Raw genomic sequence first — 14075 nt, 5'->3', positions numbered from 1 at the left:
CATCTTCCAGAGACTGGGGGGAGGGGTGGAGTTCTTTATGTGCTTAGAAAAAAAATTTACTGATTGAGCTATGTTTCTTTTAAAGGTTTTTATGTAATGGAATTCCACGTATCAGCAACATGTTCAATGGAAGCATATTAACTGGAGAGATAAATTGAGTGCTGGTGTAAACCAAGTTTTTAAAACAAAACAAAATTTAAAAACAGGGAAAGCTCAATGTAAATACTCATTCTCACTATCTCGTTGTTACCTAGGTCATTTCGTTATTAAAACCCCATAAACTGGCCTATGATGGTCATCACCATAAAAATTAGGGAGCTTGTAGTCTGGAAGCATTTGTAGTACACTCTTGTTCCACCTACTTTACCTTAATTATTTCATATATTCAGGCAAAAGCACAGTATACATACAATAGACCCTTGATAAATGCTCGATGAACTGAACTTTAAAAAAAAAAAAAAAACATTTTACTTACTTAAGAGACAGAGAGAGAGAGAGAGAAACCCAGCGAGAGAGCATGAGCAGAGAGAAAGAAACAGACCCCCAACCAAACAAGGAGCTCTGATCCCAGGACCATGAGGTCATGACTTGAGCCAAAGGCAGAGGCCCGGCCCAGCCAAGCCGACTGAGCCACCCAGCTGCCCCTCGATGAGTTGAACTTTAATCCCCTTCCCCATTAGATAATTTTCTAGTGAATCTTATGGCCCTCTGGCATTCTTGGGTACTTTTTTTTTCATTCTTGGGTATGTAGAGCAACTGAACAAGCATTTTCAGAGCACATACAGTAGAAAGGTTCCCATGAGGAATATGAAAATTAATCAAATATTACAATCCAGTAGGAAGGCAAGACATATAAACACAGAACTACCAGCGAAATGCAAAACGTACTATAGGACATGGAGTGCCATGGGAGCAAAACAAAAGGATTATTTTAGTTTTGGTGTGGGCTGTGGTGGGAAGAGGAAAAGAAGGAATTGAGAAAGCTTCAAAGATGAGGAGGCATCTGTGTTGGGTTTTGAAGGATGGGTAAGTTTTTGGCCAGCACAGCTGGGAAGAAAAGGGTATGGAGGCAAAAGCAGAAGTACAAACAAAGGAATAATAATGGGAAAGGACAGAAGGCACTTAAGGGTCAACATGAGAGAAGAGGTACATAAAGCTTTGAAAGTGTGTTGGGACCAGACTGAGTTCTGTGTGCCATGCCGGGAAATCTGTAAGTAATAAAATCTGTAAGTAATTTTAAAATCTGTAAGTAATCGCCTTTGGAGCAATGGCATAGATGTGATCAGAGCTGTGTTCCAGTGGCAATGTGGAAGAACTGGAAGAAAGGACTGGAGGGGGAGACTGATTAGAAGCCTAAGCATTTGTTCCTATGAGAAGACACAAGAACTTTTAAAAAGCAGGCTAATAGCCACTGAAGGGGAGAAGGGGACCTTATGTGAATAGACTTAAAGTGATAGAATTGTCTGGAAGTGGCAGTTATTTATCAGAGGTTGGTCTGCTGTTGGCCCGGGTGTGAATGCAAGAAGAGGTGTTAGATGAATGAATTAATAAAATAACAGAAATGAAACAAAAGTGAAGAGAGGCAAAAGACTGATTAGGAAAACTTCAAAGGAGTGATTAACAGAGTTAGAATATGGTACTTCTGGGGTGCCTGGGTGGCTCAGTGGGTTAATCCTCTGCCTTCTGCTCAGGTCCTGATCCCAGGGTCCTGGGATCAAGCCCCACATCAAGCTCTCTGATCAGCAGGAAACCTGCTTCCCTATCTTTCTCTGCCTGCCTCTCTGCCTACTTGTGACCTCGCTCTGTGTCGAATAAATAAAATCTTAAAAAAAATATGGTACTTCAGAGATATCAAGTTATCAAAGATACCAATTTGTGTCTAGAAATTGATTTTAAAATAGTACTTTATATTGTCAAATAATCACTACCCAGTCTCTTCTCATCCTCTTTTGAACCTCCCTATTTAAAAAAGGTTCTTTTCAGGACGCCTGGGAGGCTCAGTGGGTTAACCCACTGCCTCTGCCTTCGGCTCAGGTCATGGTCCCAGAGTCCTGGGATAGAGCCCCTCGTTGGGCTCTCTGCTCAGCAGGGAGCCTGCTTCTCCCTCTTCCTCTGCCTGCCTCTCTGCCTGTATGTGACCTCTGTCTGTCAAATAAATAAACAAAATCTTAAAAGAGGTTCTTTTCAATGTCAACATCTTAGGGAAAAAAGCAGAATAAAAATTAAATGCCATGTGGCTGAAAAGGGACTGGGTGATAAATCAATGTAAAAATTATCTCAAAGTCCTTTATGAAGAAGTTTGGTAGCTTGAGGGATAAGTAGTTATATGAAAAAAGAATAACAAACACAGGTTTTGGCCCTAATCCATTGGGCCCCCAGATCATTTTCTTGCGAAGAATTCAGTTGACACACTCTATTCCTAAAGTGGTAAAGTTAGGATTTTAGGTAATGTGGATTTTGAAGTACTCTAGGTTATTCATCTTCGAATTATGTACTACCAACATCAGATTCTATTTTTGTTTTCTAAAATACATTTAACTATCTTTATTGTGATTAAAAACACGTTTTAAGTAGTTTCCTATATGCCGGGCACCGTGTTAAACACTGTATTTGCATTATCTCATTTAATCCCAGGAATTTTCCTTAAAGGTTTTGTTTATTTATTTGTCAGAGACAGAGTGGGCGCACAAGCAGGGGGAGTGGCAGGCAGTGGGAGAGGGAGAAGCAGACTCCTGGCTGAGCAGAGAGACCAATGCAGGAATCAGTGCAGGATTGATCCTAGGACCTGGGATCATGACCTGAGCAGAAGATAGATGCTTAACCCACTGAGCCACCCAGGCATCCCTCCCAGCAATCTTATGAGGCAAGATTATCATTATGTCCATCCTAAACAGGAGAAAATAGAGACTTAAAGTAAAATGACTGGCCTAAGATTTTAAAAATACAGAAAGCCCCTGACTTCCAATGATTCAACTTAATGACCGCATCAAAGCAAAGTGCATCCAGTAGAAACTGTACTTCACATTTGGAAAGTAGAACTTTTCAGGAGCTAGCAATATGCAGGAGATACGATCTCCTGATGCTGGGCAGTGGCAGCCACCTGGGACTCTCAGTCAGACATGCGGTCATGGTGGTAAACAATCTGTACATTTACATCCCTTCTGTACCATACAAACGTTCTGTTTTTCACTTTCACTACAGGATTCAACAGATTACATGAGAAAGCCCACATTTTATTACAAAGTTGGCTTTGTGTTAGAAGATTTTGCCCAACTATAAGCTAATGTAAGTGTTCTGAGTACATTTAAGGTAAGTTAGGCTGAACTGTATTCAGTAGTTGTTAAGGTGTATTAAACACATTTTCGACTTAATGATATTTTCAGTGTGTGATGGGTTTATCAGGGACATAACCCCATCATAAGTTGAGGAGGTTCTGTAGTAAGTGGCAGAGCCCAACCTCTTAATATGTTCGACCTGTATATACAAGCAATTGTTTTATACATCCCATCAGAGACCACCAAATCACTGACTTAAACTGCTTGGTTTATTCTCGCTTTTTTTTTTTTTTTTTTTTTTTTCCCACAGCCCTCAGGAATAAGGCTTCTCCTGTCACGCCTTTGAATGTGTTTCAAGTCCCTGTAAATGTGTCATAGATTTTAAAGGTTGTAGCTCTGCTCAGGTCTTTGAATTAATTCATGTCTGTGCTTGTTGACGCAAAGAAAATTGTACAAGCAAGTACCTACACCACTTCAACCCGTGGGCTGTGCTCGATTAGACAGCATGCAAGGTTCAGACCCATCTGCCTGGCAAAAGCAGAACAGTTAGTTGCACAATAGCATGTGCAACATGTCTCACTGTGAAAATCCTACATTTTACACGGCTTTCGTGTTTACTCTGAGCTTTGGTTGCTTATTTCATTCTCATACTTAAGATATATGAATAGTGGTTAACCTTGAAAACCAAAATTTTCTCCTAATTTTTTTCCAGGGTTCTGGATCAGTTTGACTGAAAAAAATACCCAGAGACTGCAAGAAAAACTTTAAATAAATATCTGTCACTTGCAATTATTTATCTGTGTGAATCAGGATTTTCTGGACATTTTGCAACCAAAATGAGGTATGGGAATAAACTGCATGGCTTGATGCAAGGCTACAACCACCTTCTGTGATATTTTGGTTTACATAAAAACAGCCTTGGCGTGCCTGGGTGGCTCAGTGGGTGAAGCGTCTGCCTTTGGTTCAGGTTGTGATCCCAGGGTCCTGGGATCCAGTCCCACATATGGCTCCCTGCTCAGCAGGGGAGCCTACTTCTCCCTCCTCCTCTACACCTCAGAGGCTGCTCCCTTTCTTTCTCTCTCTCTCTCAAATACATAAATCTTTTTTAAAAAGATTTTATTTATTTATTTGACACAGAGAGATCACAAGTAGGCAGAGAGGCAGGCAGAGAGAGAGAGGAGGAAGCAGGCTCCCTGCCGAGCAGAAGAGCCCAGTGCCATGTGGGGCTCGATCCCAGAACCCAGGGATCATAACCCAAGCTGAGTTGTGAGCTGTAAAGCAGAGGCTTTAACCCACTGAGCCACCCAGTTGCCCCTCAAATAAATAAATCTTTTAAAAAGCCTCATTTTCCTAACTGATTGCTCTTAAAGTGGAGTTTCTCTTCAATAAACAAAAGTTTTAAAGCAACTGCTCTAAACCAGTTAGTTCTGTTACTTGAAAGAAATTAGTCTTGCTCCCAGACCTGTGACAGGTCAGAGTATGGATGTTCAGCATAAACTCAAAGAACAAACAATTTTAGCACGGGCTTTGTTGAGAGTGGGTAAAGAGAGTTTTCATAAACAACGACGACAGCAATGGCTTTTCAACATTTGTTGTCCCTTGTATAATTCAAGCCAATACACATTGAGTTAATCAACACTTAAACCTCAATCCCACCTCTTTGCCATGAAGATCCAGGATAAATTGTTTCTGACCAGAGATTACAATGAACCTTAAACTTGCTCTCAGGAATAAGCAAAGCAAAACACACAGAACTTGGAACAAATGTTCAACAACACACGTGCATGAAATGCAAAGTGATGTTCCCCCTGTGTTGAAAAGCGGTTTCTCTAGGAGTTTATGGAAGAAATGTGATTCTATACTTCAAGTAACTAGGTGGTATTTTGATGGCTAGTTGCCCTAATGGTAAAATTTACTATGGTTATCATGTCAGGAAGAAATTTTTAAAGTCCCCAAATACCTTTCTGAGTGTACTTTAATTAGGTGGTCAATATTTACGGCTTTATTTCTACCTGATAGTATCCTGAAACAAAACAGCCATGGTTAGATTCAAACTGACAGCTGCATGAACATTTATTTGTATGTGTTTTGCATCTTGTTAGCATTAACCTATTGTAACAATTAACTGTACTTGATTGTGATTATTATCTGCTAGGTGGTTTTGATTTGTTATCTTTAAGAATCATGGCAATAGAAGTATCTCCATCTTACTGATGCAGAAACGGAGACTCAGTAAAGTTAAAGAGCCTGACCAAGGACACAAAGCTACTATGTAGTAAAAACAGAATTCATTTACTTGTGGAGCATAAGGGATAACATGGAGGGCATTGGGAGATGGAGTGAAGTGAGTTGGGGGAAATCCGAGGGGGAGAGAAACCATGAGGGACTGTGGACTCTGAGAAACAAACTGAGGGTTTTGGAGGGGAGTGGGTGGGGGGGTTGGGTGAGCCTGGTGGTGGTATTAAGGAGGGCACATATTGCATGGAGCACTGGGTGTGGTGCATAAACAATGAATCTTGGAACATTGAAAAGAAATAAAATGTAAAAAAAAAAAAAAGAAGAAGAAGGGAACCCCCCCCCCCCGCCAGAATTTGATACCCATTCCTGACTACAATGCTTGTGCTTTTCCTAGTGCACCATATGGTCTCTCAATAACGTACGAGTAAGATGTATGTAGAGAGCCTGGCACTCAGTGGGAGCTCAACAAAAATTAATTTTATTGTCCCTTAAAACTATTGGACAAATATAAGCTTATATTCTTAACAGAATTAGGATGAAAGCCCTCTAAACAGGGACTTATTAAAGGGTACTCTTCAATTCCCAATCACCCATGCAAATGAATCTCATTTGGAGGAGACAAAGTCAAACTTTTGCATTTAGGTAGCCGATGGAAACAGAAGGACTCAAATTTTGTCAAATCCTTCTTCATTTTTATCAGGCTTTAAAAAGTAATTTCATTCAAACCAATGAATTATCAACTAAGAGATACAGCTGCTCCTTTAGCCGATATTCAAATCTAAGAATCACAGCACTTTAGAGCTGGAAGGAATCTTAAGAGTTCATCTAGTTCGCTTTTGCCTCTCCACACGCTGCCAGTTTGGCTTCCACCTTCTACCTCTCTACTATCACTTGGCTAGCGAGTAATCTGTACAAGGTCACAAAGCTGCTAGAGGCAAAGAAGGGACTAAAAGAACTCAGATCTCCTGAGTTCCAACCCAGTGCTCTTTCCATTATACAACCCAGCCACTCAATGGGAATGCTCTCTCTAGGCTGGGCCAACCTCACACAAAACCTCTAGCACTTAAATAAGCAGATTCAGCTCCCCAGTGATTCCCTAAAAGGCTAATCCTATCAGCTAGCTTTTATTGAGAAGGATGGTGTGTTAAACTCTTTACAGGCGTTACTGCATTTCATCCTCAAGGCAAACCTGTGGGAGTAGTTCTTAGTTCTTTCCCTTTTGATTGACAGGGAACACAGGCTCAAAGACTTCAAATAAGTTGCCCAAGGTCACAGGACTAGTTAGCAATGGAGCCGGAATTTAACCAAGGTCTGACTTGGGCCCCAGCTCTCAACAATTATGATATACTGCTACTATGTGTCCCTTCCCTTCTATCCATTTTTTTTCTCTGTCTTCTGGGGCTTATAAGCATACATATGCTAAGACTACCTTATCACAAATAAGGTTTCTGGAAGAATCACCAAAAAGGGGAAAACCCACAACATCCCCACAAAATGAAGGCCTACCCAGACTACTTTTGCCCCAAAGTCTAGGCCTTTGCTATCCTCAAGCACAAAGCTCTTCTTTTTCCGGTAACATTGATCACCTGTTTCACCACTCAATAACCTTAATCGGATCTTTCAAAGGCCAATGAAAGCAATGATACTGACGATCACTTGGGACCTGAGACCCCGCGGGGGGCAGAGAAGAGCCCAAGAACTAGGCAAAGTTTCTGTTCAAACTGCAATGAGGTTACCAGGGCACAGTAACACAATCTCGTACCTGATACTAGGAAACACGGAGAGAAAAACACGGAGAGAGGAGGGAAAACCCTGCTTTGGGCCTGAGGCTGTTTAACTGGAAACGAGTGAGGACGGGACTTCCAGGTAGCCTTCTGTCCTGTCAGGATTGCAAAGCCAGTGCCCACCAACAAAGCAGATAGTGCAAGGAGCCCTTGTGGAACACCAGGTAAAGGGGACGCAAAGAGCCCCAACAGTCCTCTCTAGTTGCCAGCCTCCACACTCCGTTTGTCTTGCCCTTTTCCACCAGACGGGCAAATCCTGGAGGATTTTCTCGCCCAACACCCCCTCCCCCCACGCAGGGTGAAATCTCGGGAAGGAGAGGACCCTACCTCACTCGGTGGGGACAGAAAGGGCACTCGGTTTCCCTTCGGAGCAAGGGGATAGGAGGAAGACAGCACCGAGGAAAATAAGGGGGGAAAAAAAAGGGACAAAAACTGGCTTTGGTAGGGGGTTGATGGGGCTCAATGTAGTAGCTGCACTCACCCGGGTGAGACATGGGGATGACCTCATTGCGGGTCCCCGGGAAGTTAAAGATGACGGCTCCAGACGCCCCTCTCTCGTACGCCAGGTGAATCTTGTCGGCAAAGGTGCAGCCCCCGCCGCGCTGGATCAGGGCCAACCAAGAGACCTGCACGGAGCTTCCCCAGTCCCCCGGGACCGTGGGCACTGTGAAATTCGTGTGCGGGTTACAGGCGTTGAGCGCCCCCGGCCCGTCGGGCGGCACCAGGACCCCCGCCACAGGCTCGAGCGGCGAATCCTGGCCGTACACGCCCTCCTCGCTCAGCTCCCACACTGTGCGGTTCACTCCGGTGTGCGGAACCCGCCAGGACACGTTGAGGTACGCGGTCCACACGGCCTCGGCTCCCCGGGAGCCGGGGGCATGGGGGCTCAGAGCCAGCAGGAAGCACCACGCCAACAATCGGGAAAAGCCGCAGCCGCCGCGACATAAGACCCCGGCCCCAGGCGGCGGCCCCATGGCTCGCGCGCTCTGCGGTTCCCGAGGGCCCCTGGCACGCGCCTTCCCGGCTCTCGGCAGGACCCCGGCCCGGCCCAGGTGCGCGCCAGGTGGGGAGGGGCCGGCGCGCGCGGGAGCGAGGTGGGAGCCCCGAGGCACGTAGCGTCCAGCCGAGCGGTTGCGGCAGATTCAGCTCCTAGCGTCTCCGGTCTTTCTCCGCTACTGCTGCGGCCGCGTCGGGCTCTGGGGCTTTAGCAAGAAGCTCCGCCCAGACGACTGGGGGTAGAGGTGGCTGGGAGGGAGGAAAGGACACTGCGGGATCCGCCTCTTAAAAGGGTAGCGGGATGGGCAGGCGTTAGAGTAGGCTCTCGGGCTGTGTGGCCAGGGCCAGGTGTGTCTTGGCTTGTTGTTAAAAAAAAAAAAAAAAAGGCCGGGAGCTAGAGAATCTGCGACCATAAAATCTCTCGGATAGGATCCGAGTCCGTTTGGGATTGCAAGAATGGGTTTTTCGCTCCGAACATTTGTTTAAAGGCCGTTTCAGTCTCAGGCTGCTAGAATGTGAAAGTACTTCTAAACAGCACAGATCCGAAGGGTCTGAGTTGGAGTCAAGGGAGTTTTGGGTAGGTGGGTGGTGCTGGGGGCAGGCTGGTTATTGATTCTCTTGTGGGGGGGGGCAGGAAAAGCTCATTGTTACTTTTTTTTTTTTTTTTTTTTGAACATTTCTCCTTTCCTGCTCCAGACAGGCGTCGTACCTGGGTATTTTCTTACGCTTACCTCATGCTAAATAGACTACATCAGAAGCCCCTTCTGAAAGTAATCTTAGTCCTCAGAAAAAAATTACCCTTTCCATACACCTCAAAACTGAGCCTCTTTTCTTCATCTTTCACGAACAGGTTTACCAAATCTATACATCTGCGCCATTCCCGACCTTAACTACACAATCGTTCCTCATTTCCCACCAACTGAAAGGAGCCTGGCTCACCTTGGTGATTCACTCATGGCACTGTTGCGTTATGATTCTTCCTTTCTTTAATTGTACAAGTTTTATCTACCCTGTCAATTGCATTTAATAGGTGCTCCAGAAATATGCATTGGATTAAACTAAATTAATACACCTGTTGTACGACAGGAATGGATAACTTTTGGCCTTGGGGAAATTACTTCTCTGTGCCTCAGTTTCCTCATCATCTGTAAAATGGGGATAATAATATAACCTACCTCAAAAGTTGTTCAGACAATTAAATGAGTTTGTACATGTAAAGTACTCAGAATTGTGCTTAGCAGAGTGTAACAAAGATATTTGTTAAATACTGTTATTACTAAACAGGGTCAGGGACCCCACCCTACCTTTTAAATGATTTTAAATTTGTCACTTTGAGATAATAATAAGAGATAATGACATTCAGGATGTTTTAGCCACTTCTTCAGTACAAAGGGATACAATTCACTTTATCCAGCCCAGCATTTGATCAGTTCCCTATCAATCACTCTCCTCAGTCCTTGGCCCAACACTTACTTAATCAGTATTATTCCCAAAGATTAAGCATGAGACAATTCTTACTTGATACTCTGATGGCTTGAGAGAAACCTGGAGGAAAATTAACACCTTAACTAAACATCCCCTGGAATCCAAATAAATAGGCAGTTCTGTGAAACATAAACCCTATACACTGAAAAGGACGTTTTTATGTTAGAGGTCAAGGCTGGTATGGGAGGCCAATAGCATAGCACCCCCAACTACTGATGATGTTAATCTCTGGGATAAAAATTATCGATGGAAAAAAGAAAAGGTAGGACCAATCATCTCTAAGAAATGGTACAATTCCAGAAATTGTCTGAAATAGTTGGCAAAGAACTCAAAATTCAGTGAATATTGCCTGCATAGCAATCAACTGTATTGTACTTTAATGAAACACTATATTTAAAATTAAAGAGATCTGTTATAAGGCATCTACAAAAAAATGAATGTTTGGAGAGATGTTTCTTAGTATCCATTCTTAAACAATTATTTATGGCCCATCAACTGTATGCCAGCCAAGGGCTAAGCGTTGGGGTAGGAAAAAAAAAATAAGACATTATTAGCTTTTATGACACAAACAAGCAAACTGATAGTTGGAGTATACAGTGCTATATGTATATAGGGTAAATGCTATAACAGAGGTGTTCACAGAGCAGTAATGGATAAAAGAAAAGAAGAACCTCACCCGGACTGGGAAGTTAGGAAGAGCTGCCCAGAGGAGGTTACACCTGTGCTAAGCTTGAGAGGGTTAGCCTTCTTAGGCATTGAATAATACGAGGGAATGAATGCACTGAGGCATGAAACTGACAATGCTGGGAGACAGTAAGTACTACAGGCTCTATAAACACAAAATGGTTGGAACCCAGAGTACAAGACATAAAGTTCTACAGGTACACAGAAGTCAGTTCTCGAGAGTCCTTTCATTTAAACTAGAGAGTTTGTACTTTATCCAAAAGCAAGGAGCAACACAATCAGTGTTTACACATGGAGTAATATAATCAGATCTGAATTTGAGAGATCGTTATGGCTTCTCTGCGAATAATAGCTAGGCGAGGACAAGACTAGAAGCAAAGAGCCCAGAGAGCATATTTTTGGTAGTGCTCCAGGTGAGAGATGAAGGTGGCCCAGCCCAGACTCCAGAAGATGAAGAGAAGTGGATAGATCGGAAGCATGTTTTGAAGGATGAAAAAGAGGGAAGAATTGGGGATTGCTCTGAGGTTTTTGGTTTGGAAGGCTGAATGGCATTCAATCAGGAGGAGGGTTTTAAATGTGTAGAAAGGGTAGGAAGAGAGATGAGCTCTCTCAAGACCTGTTGATCTTGAGGTGCATATGATGTAACCAGGTAGCACTGGCTGGTGGGCAGTTGGATTTTCTGATTACTGAACACCCACCAAGTAAAAGCCACTGGAGAGGTATAGGTATACAGAGACCAAGAAAAAAAAAAAAGTCCCTGCCCTCAATGAGTTCACAGTTTAGTAGGAAAGTCAGAGGTAAACAGGTAATAATAGTACAGTTTAATAAATGTTATGACTGAGAAAAACTTCGGTTGCTATGGCAACATGGGTATGGCTGAGTCTTTAAGAACAAATAGAGTTAATCAGGCAAAGAGAGTAAGGGTATTCAGGCAGAGGCAATAGTCTATTACTTGAAAACACCAGGAGCATTCAGGAAACTAACGTTAGTCAACTATGGCTGGGACACAAGTTGCATAGGGAGAGCCAGAGGAAGTGAGGCTGGTCAAATAGGTTGTGCCAGAACATGAAGAGTTTGGAAAATTGTGCCAGAGGGTGTCAACTCAGTGCATATGTGCATACATGCACACACACACACATACACACATAAAGGGAATATGGCAAAATGATAACAACTTTTGAGTCTCGATGGTGGGTCTGTAGGTGCTCACTGTATTATTTTTTCAACTTGACTCTGTATTTAAAGCATTTTGCAATGATGAGTTTTAAATTATGAATTTATATGGAAGTCAGTGGAGCAAATAAATGATTATTGTCAAATGTAGGCTTAATAGAGCATCTGGGTTGTACGAGGACAAGACAGGAGGCAGAGAGACTAGTGAGGAAGCTAACCTCCACAGCACGGTTCTGGAGGTCTAGCCCAGCGGTGGAGATGGAGATAACAGATGATCAAAGCTTGAAGACATGTACCGTTAAAATCATCCTATGAACTCCCCTTGCTATGGGTCCATTCTCACCAAGCAACCTTTTATCCTTTAGTGCCTCATGTAAATATGCCTACAGGGAGATAATGCACTGATCAGCAAACACTAGTATCTGGTCCACTTGGAAGTTATACTTCTCATTATAAATTAATCAGTTGGCATTCTGGCGTATATATTGGTCTCTTGTGAATTTGGCGAACTGTGAATCAGTCCCCAGGAGCCTGGTTTCTGGTTATACGACCAATCAAATTTCAAAGCCTACAAAGCTAGGAGCCAGACTGCGCATCATGACTGCATCAAAGTCCTTCCCCTCTGTGGGGACTTGTCTGGGTAACTCCATGGCTTTCTCCAATCACATCCCTCTGTCATGCTGTGATTTCTTTTCAAACCGCAACAGAGTCTTGATGCTAACAATGAGGTCTGTGGATCAGAAGCATCAGCATCAGCATCAGCAGGGAGCTTGTGAGACATGAAGAATCTCCGGGCCCACCCTGAGACCTGCTGAGTCAGAACCCACGTTTTAACAAGATCCCCAGGTGATTTGTACATGCAAGTAAATCTGAGAAGCCCTGGGGTAGACTTGAGTAGTCCTGATGTGTAGCCAGCACCCAGCCTTTGCTTGAAAACTCCCAGTGTCAGAGTTTACCACCTCCCACAGCATTGCATCCTGAAGAATGCTACACTTTTCTTGCTGGAAAGTTCATGTAAGCAGTTTGATTTTGCTTCAGTCCCAGACCTCACCTTATTCATATATATGTATATGTATGAATATATATATATATATATATATATATATATATATATATATATATATATATTCCTTATACCCTCAAACCAAATATCCTAGCCCTAGATGTATTCCCTCAGGGCCCTACCATCCCTAAGGCTAATTAATAACAGCTACTATTCATCGAGCATTTACTATGTTCTTTACATGCACTATCTCATTTAATTCTCACAATCATCCTTTATTATTCCCATTTACAGAAGAGGAACCTGCCTCAGAGAAAACTAGCAAGCTTCCTTTGGTCATATAACTAGTCCCAGAATCAGGATGCCAGTGCAGTTCTGACTCTTAAGTATTAATAGCTGATAAAAACTCAAGATCTTCCCTCTGGAGAGTGGCATTCACATTTTAAAGATTTATTTATTTATTTGAGAGACAGAGATCACAAGTAGGCAGAGAGGCAGGCAGAGAGAGAGGAGGAAGCAGGCTCCCTGCTGAGCAGAGAGCCCGATGGATGCGGGGCTTGATCCCAGGACCCTGGGATCATGACCTGAGCCCAAGGCAGAGGCTTTAACCCACTGAGCCACCCAGGCGCCCCACATTTTAACATCAGCTTATACCAAAGGAAGTTCAAGGGAAATGTTTCTTATGTGCATTTCAGGCCCTATAACCCGTGAGGGAGACACACTTGGGTCAGGAGCCTTTCTGAATTCCTCAAATCCTACTACAAAGGCTAGCCTGCCAAATATTTGTATCAGCAATACTGAAATGAAAGCTGCCCTGAGTGGCGCACCGTCTAATAATGGCCTAATAATAAGCAGAGCAGCATCCTGCAAAAGCAACAGAAGGGCACCGCTGTGGCCGATTGAGTTTCCCGTCACACTGAGTTTCTGCACCAGCACAGAGATGGACGATAGCGTTCAGCCTTTAATATGTCTGCAAGAAATGAGACATCACATCTGGCTTCTTACCATTAGATAAATGGCAAGGCACCATCTGGGACAAATAGTGTCCTGGCATTTAAGCAATGTTGTGGCTACGCAGCTCCACAGCATAGGTGTAGACAATGCCTAGAGAGGGGATGGCAACACATTTCTGCCCTAGGCAGCTGTTCTGTGGCTAGCAAGAAGAAACTGATGGGGAGTGTGGAGAGAGAGAGCAGCCAAACAAAACAAAAAGTCCAAAATAGGATGGAGTAGTATACTTTAAAATAACATCGTTGCTGAGTGCAGGTACATTTCGGTCAGCTCAAGTGGGTACCCAGCCATTAGAAAATGGGATCTTTTGAAACCAAGCTTTTGTGCACTCAAAGAATTTCAGAGAGGGGTTTTACAAGAGGGCCACCGCTGTATTTGAAGCAGTCTTCTTATATCCATAACACTAATAGCTACCATGGAGAAGCA

At 43.5% G+C, this 14075-nt stretch overlaps 1 protein-coding gene across 2 annotated transcripts in view; it reads right to left on the bottom strand.

Moving 5' to 3' along the window:
• Nucleotides 1-14075, bottom strand: part of RNF128 (ring finger protein 128) — a 108063-nt gene that overhangs the window by 54259 nt on the left and 39729 nt on the right. The window contains exon 1 of one of the 2 annotated variants that reach the window (XM_059157856.1): nucleotides 7779-8508. The exons of the other annotated variant lie outside the window; for it this stretch is intronic. Within the exon in view, the coding sequence (XP_059013839.1) occupies nucleotides 7779-8271 (493 nt within the window). The 5' untranslated portion in view covers nucleotides 8272-8508. Of the gene's footprint in view, nucleotides 1-7778; nucleotides 8509-14075 lie in introns of those variants that run through there. 2 annotated transcript variants of the gene reach the window in all.

This window comes from Mustela lutreola, chromosome X (genome assembly GCF_030435805.1).
Source record: "Mustela lutreola isolate mMusLut2 chromosome X, mMusLut2.pri, whole genome shotgun sequence".
Taxonomy (NCBI): domain Eukaryota; kingdom Metazoa; phylum Chordata; class Mammalia; order Carnivora; family Mustelidae; genus Mustela; species Mustela lutreola.
Note: the sequence above shows the minus strand (reverse complement) of the source record. Positions and strands in the feature narration are given on the sequence as shown.